This window comes from Saccopteryx leptura, chromosome 11 (assembly GCF_036850995.1).
Source record: "Saccopteryx leptura isolate mSacLep1 chromosome 11, mSacLep1_pri_phased_curated, whole genome shotgun sequence".
Lineage (NCBI taxonomy): Eukaryota > Metazoa > Chordata > Mammalia > Chiroptera > Emballonuridae > Saccopteryx > Saccopteryx leptura.
In genome coordinates, this window is record NC_089513.1 from 47066705 (window position 1) to 47080638 (window position 13934).

Sequence of the window (13934 nt, forward strand, 5' to 3'; positions counted from 1 at the left end):
TGTTTATATTATTTGTTAGGTTTTAGAAATATTTGTTTTTATATGTGAATAACTTATGTAACCTTAAGAGTTATCTTAGTAGAACTTTCTCACCCCTAACAAATAAATAAGGCAAATTAATATGTGAGGTGATGCATGTGTTAATTCACTGAGGGAGGGGAGAATTCTTTCACAATGTATATATGAGGTGGGCAAAAGTAGGTTTACAAGTTATGAATACATGAGTTTATTCTTGTATTATTTCTTAATTATTGTATTTATTTGTATTGCAAGTGTAAGTGTACTTTTGTCCACCCTGTTTATCAAATCACCCTGTTGTATACTTTAAATTAATCTTACAATTTGTTAATTATACCTCAGTAAAGCTGAAAAAAATATTTTCATGAAGTTACTTGAAGTTCCTTTGTAGTGGATACAAATTTGATAATTAAGGACATTGCTGATTTGGCATGCAGAAATTAAAATCAATGCTATACAATAACATTTTATATAATCTGTTAACAGATTTTAAATTGAAGAAAGAAGAGGAGATCAATAACCTAAAGGCTGCCTTTGAAAAGAACATCAGTACAGAACGAACCCTTAAAACACAGGTACATGTATTCAGCATTTTCCAAGTTTGTATTTGAGTATCAGATATTCAGAAGTTACTCTTTGCTTTTTGTGCACTTTTTCTTAAAACTGAGGTTATATGATTCAAACTTTTCATTGGAACAAATAATGTAATATCTTTCTTCACTTAATATAAAAGATTTATTTGGGAAAGAAGATTTCAATTGCATTAAGAAAACTAGCTTGTCTAGTCATTTGAGTAATAAGCATATGAGATTGTATAAAAGACCTCTAATTGACAATTAAAAAACTTAGCCCTGGCTGATTGGCTTCGTGGTAGAGGGTCGGCCTGGTATGTGGAAGTCCCAGGTTCAATTCACAGTCAGGACACACAGGAGAAGCAACCATCTGCCTTTTCACCCTTCCCCCTCCTCTCTATTTCTCTTTCTCCCCCTCCCAACAGCAAAGACTCTATTGGTTCAATTGCATTGGCCCCAGGCACTGAGGATGGCTCCATGGAGCCTCCACCTCAGGCACTAAAAATAGCTTGGTTGCAAGTAAGGCCCCAGATGGGCAGAGCATTGGCCCCAGATGGGGGTTGCTGGGTAGATCCCGGTCAGGGTGCATGCAGGAGTCTGTCTCTTTATCTCCCCTCCTCTCAGTTGGAAAAAAAGAAAAAAGAATAAAAATAAATTAAAAAAAAAGAAAATTTAATAAAGAAAACACACTTGAATGACACCAAGGGAGAAGAATTGGGAATGAGTAAGAAACTATAGAGGTGGATGTATCATTTTGTTTTGTATTTAATGATGCAGCTAGATCAGATTTTTCTACACTAAAACTTATCTTGTCATTTTACAAAGATATCTGATATTTTAAAGTCTTCATAAGGTACTGTGTACCTCAGTTGATTTTACAGTAAATGTTTTCTACTTTTTATTAAATGCTTATAATAGATTCCTTGCCACTAATCCACTCTCCCTCTCCGTAATCCTTTATGATGCAGCTAATCTTCCAAAAATATAGTGATTACCTGTTGAAAATCTTTCAGTGAAGGTTTTACTTACCTTTATACAAAACAGAGAGCATGAAGAAAAAATTGACATTTATAACATAAAAATGTAAGTTTGTGGAGCCCACAACAACATAAGTTGAAAGAAAACAAACTAAGAAGAATATTTACATCAAATATAGATAAATATATAAAAGCATCTGCAAATAAGAAAAAGATAATTCAATAGGGGGAAAAGAAGGGACATTTGAGATTAAAAGAAAAAGTACAGGCCCTAGCCGGTTGGCTCAGCGGTAGAGCGTCGGCCTAACGTGCGGAGGACCCGGGTTCGATTCCCGGCCAGGGCACACAGGAGAAGCGCCCATCTGTTTCTCCACCCCTCCGCCGCGCTTTCCTCTCTGTCTCTCTCTTCCCCTCCCGCAGCTGAAGCTCCATCGGAGCAAAGATGGCCCGGGCGCTGGGGATGGCTCTGTGGCCTCTGCCTCAGGCGCTAGAGTGGCTCTGGTCGCAACATGGCGACGACGCCCAGGATGGGCAGAGCATCGCCCCCTGGTGGGCAGAGCATCGCCCCTGGTGGACGTGCCAGGTGGATCCCGGTCGGGCGCATGCGGGAGTCTGTCTGACTGTCTCTCCCTGTTTCCAGCTTCAGAAAAATGAAAGAAAAAAAAAAAAAGAAAAAGTACAGATTTTTAAAAAGCTCAACCACAATAATAAAATAGAAATTAGCCCTGGCCAGATTGTGCAGTTGATTAAAGCATTGTCCCGAAGCACAGAGGTTGCCAGTTTGAGTCCTAGTCAGGGCACATACAGAAACAAATTGATGTTCCTATCTGTCTCTCTTGCTCTCTCCCTTCTCTCTCTAAAATCAGTTAAATAAACATTAAAAAACAAAAAAGGAAAGAAGGGTTTGGCTTGCTTTTATCCTTGAGTAGACGTGAAAGTCAAATCCTCAGCCCCAGCTACCAGCCACTATAAAGGCCCGACACCCTCATCTGATTTTGTTCAGACCACGGGTACTAGTTTGCACCTTCCCTGGTCTCCCCAGAAAAAAAAAGAAACAGAGATTAAAATTAGCTATCTTTTGACAGTCAGATGGGCAGATTTAAAGAGATAAAATACTCAGCTTTTGCAAGGACATAAAGTTTTTTATATACTTTAATAGTGAAAAAATAAAAATAACCCAACCACCTATCAATGCACTGTTGATAAATCGTGACACGTCCATACAATGGAATGCAAAGGAGACACTGAAAATAAATTAAGTAGACTTGCGTGTAATGACATGGGGAAATAGTATTTCCATGATATATAAAATAGTATTAAATAAAAAAGCATGTTACAGCACAGAAGGTAAAGCGTGACTCCATTTAAATTTAAATATGTACGTAATCTAATTATATATAGCGAAAAGTCTAGAAAGGTATACACTCAGCAAACTAAAAGAAAAGAAAAGGTTGTAACAGAGGTGTTCTCTTTTTTTTGGAAGAGGGGTGATATTATAAGGGCTTTCCACTATATTCATAATATATCTCTGTATTTGATTTTTCTTGTAATATGTTAGATTCTCTATTAGAGCCTGACCAGGTGGTGGCGCAGTGGATAGAGCATCAGACTGGGATGCGGAGGACCCAGGTTCAAGACCCCGAGGTCGCCAGCTTGAGCGCAGGCTCATCTGGTTTGAGCAAAAGCTCACCAGCTTGGACCCAAGGTCACTGGCTTGAGCAAGGGGTTACTTGGTCTGCTGAAGGCCCATGGTCAAGGCACATATGAGAAAGCAATCAATGATCAACTAAGGTGTCACAACGAAAAACTAATGATTGATGCTTCTCATCTCTCTTTGTTCCTGTCTGTCTGTCCCTGTCTATCCCTCTCTCTGACTCTCTGTCTCTGTAAAAAAAAACATAGTTTCCCTATTAGAAAAAATAACAAATAGGCATTTATGAATGTAATGAAATAAGCTTCTACTGCATTAAAAAAATTACTCAAGGGCTTCTCATCCTAGATGGGACCTAATCTACATGGAAATGTAGTGTTTAGAGTCTTTTTCTGTCTTAATGGAAAATCTGTGATTTCTTTTTTTTTTTAACAGTATTCCATGACTTATGTTTTACAGTTTCTCTAGCTAATTTCACATGCTTTTTAACAGTTCTTCTTTTGAATATCTTTTTTCCTTCTGGCAAAATATGTTATCCTCAACTGTATTTACATTCGTTTTACTTTCCGAAGAGCCTCAGTGTGGACTGCTCAGGCTGCCCGGTCCCTCCACTTTCCTACTTGTCCAAAGCAAAAATTATCTTAGGCCTGTTTGCTTATGTACTGGTTTCTCTGATTACAAGGCGATCTTTGTCTCCCCTCCTTCATACCGTTATTTTTGCTTATCCAACTTCTATTTGTCTCTTAAGACACATGTGTGGACACGTATGCAGGTCCTTAGTACTCTCTTCTTCACCAACTCTCAGGTACTGCTCCTAATAAGCACACTTACACACCTTTTTTTCTTACTTAAGAGTCTACTGTAATGCTTGTGTGTCTGGCTCCTCCACCAGACTAGAATGCCTCTGGGACATACCTGTATTTACTATCATTATATCTAGTGCTTAGCAGAGTACCTACATACAGTATAATAAGTGCTGAATAATTGTTGAATGGTAAATGGCTTTTGCAAGTTTGTCTGGTCCTTACATTTGAATAATGAGATAAGTCAGCAATCATTGTTACTTTTTCTACCAATGATCATATCTCAACTTTTCATTAAGTTATCATAATCTTTATACACAGGAAAAAGCTCTGCTCACTGATTTTGTAAAAACAGTAATATATTTTTAGTGAAGATTTAAATTGGATGGCTACACTGTTTTTACTAATAACATTTCAATATTTGAATAGGCTGTTAACAAATTGGCAGAAATAATGAATCGAAAAGACTTTAAAATTGATAGAAAGAAAGCTAATACACAGGATTTGAGGAAGAAAGAAAAGGAAAATCGAAAGCTACAACTGGAACTCAACCAAGAAAGAGAGAAATTCAACCAGATGGTAGTGAAACATCAGAAGGAACTGAATGACATGCAAGCGGTAAGGTGTGTGTGTGTGTGCGTGTGTGTGTGTGTGTACATGTAAATTTATTTTCTTAAATTATTATATATACCTGTTATATATATTATTATACATATATATGTTACATATTATATACATTATATATACCTGTTAATCTATTTTTAATTAGATCGTTTAGATCATTTAAATGTGTGTGGTTTTTTTCATGTAAAAACACCTATTTTGGTTTATATTCTTCACAATTTGACTATTTTTACTCCAATACGAACCATGATCCTGGAAAACAGAAAGATGCCTTGTTGCCTATTACCCATTAGTTCTTTGGTTTCAGACTGAAATTGAGATATGATTGGTATTATAGTGACTATAGTTGGAATAATTTTGTTATATGAAGCTATATTAGGTATACTTATATTTATTTTCTCTAATCAATACTCACTTTTCTGAAATCAAAATGTCAAATTTAATTTTTGTATGCTTCCTTGATAGCACAAAATTGAGAATACAGTCTCTGGTCTTAGACTTAGATCCAGGCATTGACTATTATTAGAAACTTTACCATACTGAGAAACTTTCTGTACCCTTTAAACTATTTCATCTAGAGCTCAGTAAAGCATTTTCCATTGTCTTAACAAGTGTTTATTTTTGGTTTTTGATACCATGTATTTACCAAAAAAAAAAAAAAAAGCACCTGACCAGACAGTGGCACCTTGAATAGAGGCATTGGGCTGTGATGCTGAAGACCCAGGTTCTAACCTGAGGTCACCTGTTTGAGTGCAGGCTCATCTGGCTTGAGCGTGGGCTCACCAGCTTGAGTGCGGAGTTGCTGGCTTGAGCGTGGGATCATAGACATGACCCCATGGCTGATGGCTTGAGCCCAATGGTCTCTGGCTTGAAGTCCAAGGTCACTGGCTTGACCAAGGGGTCACTAGCTCTGCTGGAGCCCCCTGGTCCAGGCACATATGAGAAAGCAATCAATGAACAACTAAGGTGCTGCAACTACGAGTCAATGCTTCTTGTTTTCTTCCTTCCTGTCTGTTCATCCCTAGCTGTCTCTCTCTCTCTCTCTCTTTCCTTCTCTCTCTCTCTGAATTAAAAAAAAAGTAATTTAAAGCAAGGAGAAAAGGAATTTATCCAAGCAATATATTCCTGAGTCAGAGAACTTACATTATTATATTTGTGTCAGATAAACATTTATGAAGTTTTCAGTAAATTTTCAGTTTTTGCCACTTTAGATTAACTTATTTATGGTTCCATTAATTTTTAGTTTCTTAATATTGGAAATTTGATTTGACTCTTTATTATCTTGGTATTTTTCAAAAATAGCAACTGGTAGAAGAATGTACACATAGGAATGAGCTTCAGATGCAGTTGGCTAGCAAAGAGAGTGATATCGAGCAGCTGCGTGCTAAGCTTTTGGACCTTTCAGATTCTACAAGCGTCGCTAGTTTTCCTAGTGCTGATGAAACTGATGGAAACCTTCCAGGTAAGAATATTAATATCTATTTCTTTCATTTAGTATTCTACCTCCTGTCATTTTGTCCATGGGTCTTTTTTATTTTTTTATTTTTTTATTTTTTTTTTGTCCGTGGATCCTTCAGAAGAAATTTATGTTTCTGGTAGCCAAATTCTCTTGACATTTGTATACTTAGTATATTTTATGAAATAAAATCAGTCATAAGCAATCTTGGGCTACTAAAATAGATTTGAGAGGCTCTATCTGAATAGAAACCTAAAGAACTTTCTGAACCTAACTCCATGGTGGAAGTTAAAGCTGCTGCACTACCTCTCACTATTTAAAGAAAACTGTATATGTTTCTTGAGTAGCAGCTTTTCAATGTTTTATGTATTTTTGTGCTAAAACAAAGAACTGTACTTAATCAGGTCCACACCAGCTCTATGTAGAAGTGTACCTAATGACCTAATGTAGCAGTGATAAACTTCAATCAGACTGTTTCAATTTTAGAGAAATAGATTAAAAGGGCTGTGAGATACAGACAGGACAGGAAGTCAAGTAAATGCAAAAGTGAGTAGCTAGGATTTTGGACTTTTTTCTATGTCTCTTTTTTCTCCAGTGGAGAATCATTTAAGAAATAAACACAGCATCATTCTTGGATTAATTGTAGAGCAAGCAGTAGTACATATCTTTTTAACAGAGATGAGCAGTATACGTATTACAAGTTCAAATAACATGAAGTAAATAAGTCATGTATGTATATAATATTAAAACATGCATTACAAATTTTAAAGGCATATAGATATATACATTTGACATACTATACATTCTTAGGTCAATACTTTGGTGGAAGTTTTGTTTACATGATCATAAACTTGAAAATATATTATAATTAGAATCTTGACTTAATAGTGCATGAATAAAAAGGTACTTATGAAGCAACATGTTCATATTATAAGGATTTTATTTTAACAGATATTACTTGATATAAGAAATTTGATAAGTTACTTAGAAATTTTTTATGTTATTGTTCTTGGCCAAGAAATTGGACTCAAAGTGGGAAGTGAGGCCCTGGCCGGTTGGCTCAGTGGTAGAGTGTCAGCCTGGCATGCAGGAGTCCCAGGTTCGATTCCCAGCCAGGACACACAGGAGAAGCGCCCATCTGCTTCTCCGCCCCTTCCCCCTCTCCTTCCTCTCTGTCTCTCTCTTCCCCTCTCGCAGCCAAGGCTCCACTGGAGCAAAGTTTGCCCAGGCGCTGAGGATGACTCTGTGGCCTCTGCCTCAGGCGCTAGGATGGCTCTGGATGCAACAGAGCAACACCCCAGATGGGCAGAGCATTGCCCCCTGGTGGGCATGCCGGGTGGATCCTGGTCAGGCGCATGCGGGCGGGCGTCTGACTGCCTCCCCGTTTCCAGCTTCAGAAAAATGCAAAAAAAAAAAAGTGGGAAGTGAATTCAACTCTTATTTGTATATCATATAATCCCTGCCCTCGTTCTTTGTGGCTTTGCTAGCTCAAAGTCAGATATGTGAGAAGGGTAGAGCAGGGAATGAATATTTTCTATCCCAATGGTCAAGGAATTTCTTTTGTTTTTTTCATTTTTGACTCTAAAACCTCCTACCTGTTGAGAAACTTGTAGGGGCATATTTTTATTAGAGGATCACTTTGAATGTATAAGGAAACTCTAGATTCTGCTGATGTTTGAACATCTTTGTATAGAGTTGGACTTATTAGTAAGAGATGACTTTTACAGGTGTTTGGCTATATTCTTTAAATTATTGAACTGAATTTAATGTAGGTTAAATATCCTGACCAGGTTTTTTAAATCTTTATTCCATTCAAAATTTATTTAAAATGTATTATTATGTGAACCTTGGTTTGTCTTTGTATTAGGTTAAACGTTTCAGAGACTGATTTTAACTTATTTAGAATTATTTAGATTGATTTTATTTAGAAGATTTGATTTGAAAGATGAGTTTAAGGGTCTTCTTTTCCTTTCTTTTTTTTTCTATCTTTTTTTTTATTGATTTTAATTTATTGTGTTTACATATATTCTAGTGTTGCCCCGAATGCATTCCCCTCCCCCGTATTCCCCTCAACATCTCTCTTGCCCCCTCCCCATTGTGCCCTCCCCCCTTCCCTTCAAGTTTATCTCATACTATCATTTCCTTTCCCTCTATTCTCTTTTCCTCTGGTCCCTTTGACCTCTCCTGTGTCTCAATTCTGTGCCTCAGTTCTTGAAAGAGGAAGGTGATGAGTTTTATCTTTCATCCTGGCTTATTCAATAAGGCTAAATTCAAAGGATCATCAGATGGTTTGATTGGCAGACTTAGGTTAGGAATCCACTTGGATTTCAGAATCCTGATCTAATAAATCCATTTTGGAATCAATCTGCAAAGAGATTTTAAAATGTTTCTACTTGTGCCATACTGAATATATTACTTAAAATAACTGTGTGTTCAGAGGTTTTGTTTTTATTGTTTTCAAAGTCCAAACCAAGTGAGGGGAAATATTAAAAGTACTGGTGGCTGGCCCTGGCCGGTTGGCTCAGTGGTAGAGTGTTGGCCCAGCGTGTGGAAGTCCCAGGTTTGATTCCGGCCAGGGCACACAGGAGAAGCGCCCATCTGCTTCTCCACCCCTCCCCCTCTCCTTCCTCTCTATCTCTCTCTTCCCCTCCCGCAGCCAAGGCTCCATTGGAGCAATGTTGACCTGGGTACTGAGGATGGCTCCATGGTCTCTGCCTCAGGTGCTAAAATGGCTCCAGTTGCAATTGAGCAATGCTCCAGATGGGCAGGGCATCACCCTCTAGTGGACATGCCAGTTGGATCCTGGTCAAGTGCATGTGGTAGTCTGTCCCTCTGCCTCCCTGCTTCTGACTTCAGAAAAATTTTTTTAAAAAAGTACTGGTGACTATTCTCCATTGCTTAAAAGGAAGCCAGTTGAGGTACTTTGTTCTCTATCACTGTGTTTTCCATCTTAAAACTTTTAAAGATTTCTACAGTGTTTACCCTTGATTTTCATGTCAGAGGTGGAAATTAATGGATAGTCTTTAATCTTTCTTTTTTAATTTAGTGAGAGGTGGGGAGACAGAGACAGACTCCTGCATGCACCCCAACCAGGGGATGCTCTGGGCCACTGTTCCGTTGCTTGGCAACCAAGCTATTTTAGAGCCTGAGATGAAACCATGGAGCCATCCTCAGTGCCCAGGGCCAATTTTGCTCAAACCTTTGAGCCGTGGCTGTGGGAGGGGAGGAGAGAAAGAGAGAGAGAGAGAAAGATAGGGGTGCAAGGGGAGGAGCAGATGGTCACTCCTTCTGTGTGTCCTGACTGAGAATTGAACCCAGGACTTGCACATGCCAGGTCAGTGCTCTATCAGGGAGCCAACCAGCCAGGGCCAATTATCTTTATCAATGTTATTCTACCTGTGTGTTATTTTGCTAGTAAATTGAAAATCTTTATTAAACCTACCATTTACTAGATGCAGAAAAATAGTCCCTTGCAAATAAAGTTTAAGGTTTGCAGTCATATCTAGGAAGAATTATTCAATAATTTCTACCTAATTCTTAATATAAGAGAGTTATATACCATTCAGGTATCTGAAAGATTTTTCGAAGATAATGACTAAGGATTAATTTTATTTACTTACTGATTTGTTTATTTGTTTGAGAAAGAGGGGAAGGTGGAGAGAGAGAAAGAGAGAAGCATCAACTAGTTGTTCCACTTAATTGTGCCATTGATTCTTTCTAATATGTGCTCTGACCGGGACTGAGACATGCCACCTTACTGCTTCAGAATGCTGCTCTATCTATCTACTGTGCTACTGGCCAGGGCTAAGTTTACTTGTTTTAGAAAATTAGTATATGAATTTACAGGCTAAAAAGGAGATGACTTTAAATAGAATATGTTTACTCAACAGTTAAATGCCTTTTGAAATATGGATATTTTTAGTTCAGTGAAATGTTTTGTTTTAAGTAGTTAGGTAGATGACCTGATATATGACTTTCATTCTCTTAGATTTCATCATTTAGCCTGACCAGGTGGTGGCGCAGTAGACAGAGCATCAGCCTGGGATTCAGAGGATCCAGGTTCAATACCCCGAGGTCACAGGCTTGAGCGCAGGTTCACCAGCTTGAGTGCAGGGTTGCTGGCTTGAAGCCCAAGTTGCTGGCTTGAGCAAGGGGTCACTGGGTTATCTGGAGCCCCCCTGTCAAGGCACATATAAAAAAGCAATCAATGAACAACTAAGGTGCCACAAAGAATTGATGCTTCTCTTCTTTCCCCTTCCTGTCTGTCCCTGTCTATCCTTCTCTCTGTCTCTCTCACTTAAAAAAAATTTTAATTATCTTGAGTATCTAGAGCTCAGCTTCTATAATCTTAGTGGACATCTTGTCATTAACTAGATTAAATCTAAGTTTCCCAACTCTGAAAAGCTTAGAAAAATATCGTTACTCCTTTTCTGACTTATAACCCTTTGAAGTTCTTAAAATCCCTTGCATTGTTTTATTTTTATTTTTAATCTTTATTTTTTAGTGAGAGGAGGGGAGGCAGAGACAGACTCCTGCATGCGTCTCAACTGGGATCCACCCAGCAAACCCACTAGTGGCAGATGCTCTGCCCATCTGGGCCCTTGCTCCACTGCAACCTGAGCCATTTTTTAGTGGCCTGAGGTGGAGGCCATGGAGCCATCCCCAGTGCCTGGAGCCAACTCGCTCTAATTGAGTTATGGCTGCAAGAGGGAAAGAGAGAGAGAGAGAGAGAGAGAGAGAGAGAAGTGTTTTATTTTTAACTATTTACTTTCAAGAGAGAGGAAGGGAGAGAGAGAGAAAGAGAGAGAGAGAGAGAGCACGCACGCACACGACAGGAACATCCATCTGTTCTGTATGTGCCCTAACCAGGGATCAAACCAACAACCTCTGTACTCCAGGATAATGCTCCCACTAACTGAGCTATCTGGGCAGGGCTAAATGGTAAATTCTTGATGTGTATCCCAATGTTTGAGTATGTGATAATTTGTGACTTTGTCCAACTTTAACCAGTGATTTGAAGATAGTGCATCTGAATTCTTAAGCATCAGTGGATTTCATTTTCTTTTTTATATGTTGGAATGGTTCTCTAGTTCTGTTTCATAAGCAGTTTGTGGTTTATCCAGGTAAAGTTCGGTAATCTTCAGAGGTTATCGTTGATGTTTAAATTAGCTGTATTAAATATTGGTTTAATATAGTTAGCCCCTTTATCTCGTATTTGGGTAAAGGAGTCAATTGCTGATATTGCAGTAATACACATCTAATTTTTTGTAACTTAAAGTTTCTCTACAAATATAGAAAAAGTACAAGTTGTTTTTCTACTTCCATTATTGATGATAATCTAGATTTAGAACTCCTCAACATTTCTTTATCTGGAGAAGCTAATTTCTGTGTTTGTGATGTAAAAGATGGAATGTACTGTACTATATTTCAGATTTCCACTTACATCCCAAGTGGTCATGATTTTAAAGGAGGTCTTTATATATTTTTTAAAAATTGGTAAATTAACTTGCATCTAAGAAGTGGATAAAGAGAGAAGAAGTAATATATTTTGTATGTGTTATTGCTGAGCTTAGTCTAGCTGTTTCTCTGAAAAGAATTCACCAGAAGGAAAAACTAAATTGTTTTAATTTGTCAAAAACCACATATTTTCTACACCTTTTGTTGAATTCTGAATTTCTTCATTTAAATTATAAATATAAAATTGGGCTTATTTGATTTCATAACATGCCTTTGGTATAAAAATTTCTATAGGAACACTAAAGTGACAGATAAAGTTGTAACATATAATATTATTCATTGAAAATATACTAAAGAACCTGACCAAGTGGTGGCACAGTGGATAGGGCATCAGACTGGGATGCAGAAGACCCAGGTTCGAGACCCCAAGGTCGCCAGCTTGAGCACGAGCTCATCTGGTTTGAGCAAGGTTCACCAGCTTGGACCCAAGGTCGCTGGCTCGAGCAAGGGGTCACTCGGTCTACTGAAGGCCCACAGTCAAGGCACATATGAGAAAGCAATCAATGAACAGCTAAGGTGTCGCAGCAAAAAACTAATGATTGGTGCTTCTCATCTCTCTTTGTTCTCGTCTGTCTGTCCCTAACTATCCCCCTCTCTGACTCTGTCTCTGTAAAAAAAAAAAAAATATATATATATATATATATAACACACTAGCAGGTTAATCAAACGCAGAAGCAGTTAGCATTACTATTTTTGATATTTTTCCTCATAAAGAAATAACTGAGTGGAGGGGTATTTCTGTATATACATTTTGTATAAATGTCAAGATTTCAGTGGCTTTTACACCTTTTATTTTCAATGAGGACTTCACTGGTATTAAATAGACTTAGGAGAAAGAGGTGCAATTTTTGCCACATTGGAGGGAAATTTTTCTAGCAATAATTTTTTTGCTTTTGTAAGAGAATATTTTTGAATGATCACCAACCTTCTACATGTTACTTAATATAAAACTGCCCTTTGGTTTTTAAATTATAACCATTATTTACAAAGGATGACTATAATCAGCTAATTTTTTTTTCTTGTAGGAAAGACAGAGATAGGGACAAACAGGAAAAGAGAGAGATGAGGGCCCTGGCCAGTTGGCTCAGTGGTAGAGTGTCAGCCTGGCGTGCAGGAGTCCCAGGTTCAATTCCCAGCCAGGGCACACAGGAGAAGTGCCCATCTGCTTCTCCACCCCTCCCCCTCTCCTTCCTCTCTGTCTCTCTCTTCCCCTCCCGCAGCCAAGGCTCCATTGGAGCAAAGTTGGCCCGGGCACTGAGGATGGCTCCATGGCCTCTGCCTCAGGCACTAGAATGGCTCTGGTTGCAACAGAGCGACGCCCCAGATGGGCAGAGCATCGCCCCCTGGTGGGCATGCCGGGTGGATCCCGGTCGGGTACATGCAAGAGTCTGTCTGACTGCCTCCCCGTTTCCAACTTCAGAAAAATACAAAAAAAAAAAAAAAAAGAGAGAGAGAGAGAGAGATGAGAAACATCAATTCTTCGTTGCAGTTCCTTAGTTGTTCATTGATTGATTTCTCATACGTGCCTTGACTGGGGGGCTACCTCAGACTGAGTGACTCCTTGCTCGAGCAAGCGACCTTGGGTCCAAGCTGGTGAGCTTTGCTCAAACAAGATGAGCTTGCGCTCAAGCTGGTGACCTCGAGGTCTCAAACCTGGGTCCACCGCATCCCAGTCCAACGCTCTATCAACTGTGCCACCGCCTGGTCAGACTATCAGCTAATTTTTAAAAAGCAGAATTCCAAATTAATCAACAAATACCTACTCTGTGTGTCGGATGCAGTGAGGTATATAAAAAGTGTTAGGGTACGGTCTCTGCACTCTTAAAATGTACCAAGGAACTACCTAAGGAAACAAAACAACTACAGTGTATTGATGAACTGAATAATAGCAACTACAAAAAGATGGGAGAGGAGAAGGGATCATTTTGAGCTGAAGTTTCTCCTATTTCCTCCACTTTTAACAAGTGTAGTTTAGGTGAAAGGGAATAACAAAAGCAAAGGACATTAAGTACATTAAGGAAGAAGTTGGAAAAAGAACATGACCCCGGACTGAATTAACTGCAAAGCTTGTTAAAAGAACAGCATTGTGCTCTAGGAACATAAACTCAGAGATTAGACTACCTGGACGAACCTTAGAGCTTTGATACTTACTTGGTAGAGTACTCTTAGGCAAGTCAGTTTTCCCTTGCCAAACCTGTCTCTCCATTTGTAAATGAAAGTGATAGTAGAACCTGTCCTATCCTATATTTCTAGAAATATACCGTATTCCCCATGTATAAGACACACCTTAATTTTAGGTCCCAAAATTTGGGGGGT

General features: G+C 38.6%; 1 protein-coding gene and 1 non-coding gene across 2 annotated transcripts in view; both read left to right on the top strand.

Annotated features, from left to right (window-relative positions):
- Positions 1 to 13934, top strand: part of ROCK1 (Rho associated coiled-coil containing protein kinase 1) — a 159191-nt gene that overhangs the window by 135029 nt on the left and 10228 nt on the right. Inside the window, exons 25-27 of the mRNA XM_066353644.1 lie at positions 505 to 593; positions 4451 to 4639; positions 5948 to 6107. Coding sequence (XP_066209741.1) covers positions 505 to 593; positions 4451 to 4639; positions 5948 to 6107 — 438 coding nt within the window. The remainder of the gene's footprint in view (positions 1 to 504; positions 594 to 4450; positions 4640 to 5947; positions 6108 to 13934) is intronic.
- Positions 1836 to 1911, top strand: TRNAV-AAC (transfer RNA valine (anticodon AAC)). Its single transcript has one exon. It is a non-coding gene; the product is annotated as a tRNA-Val (tRNA).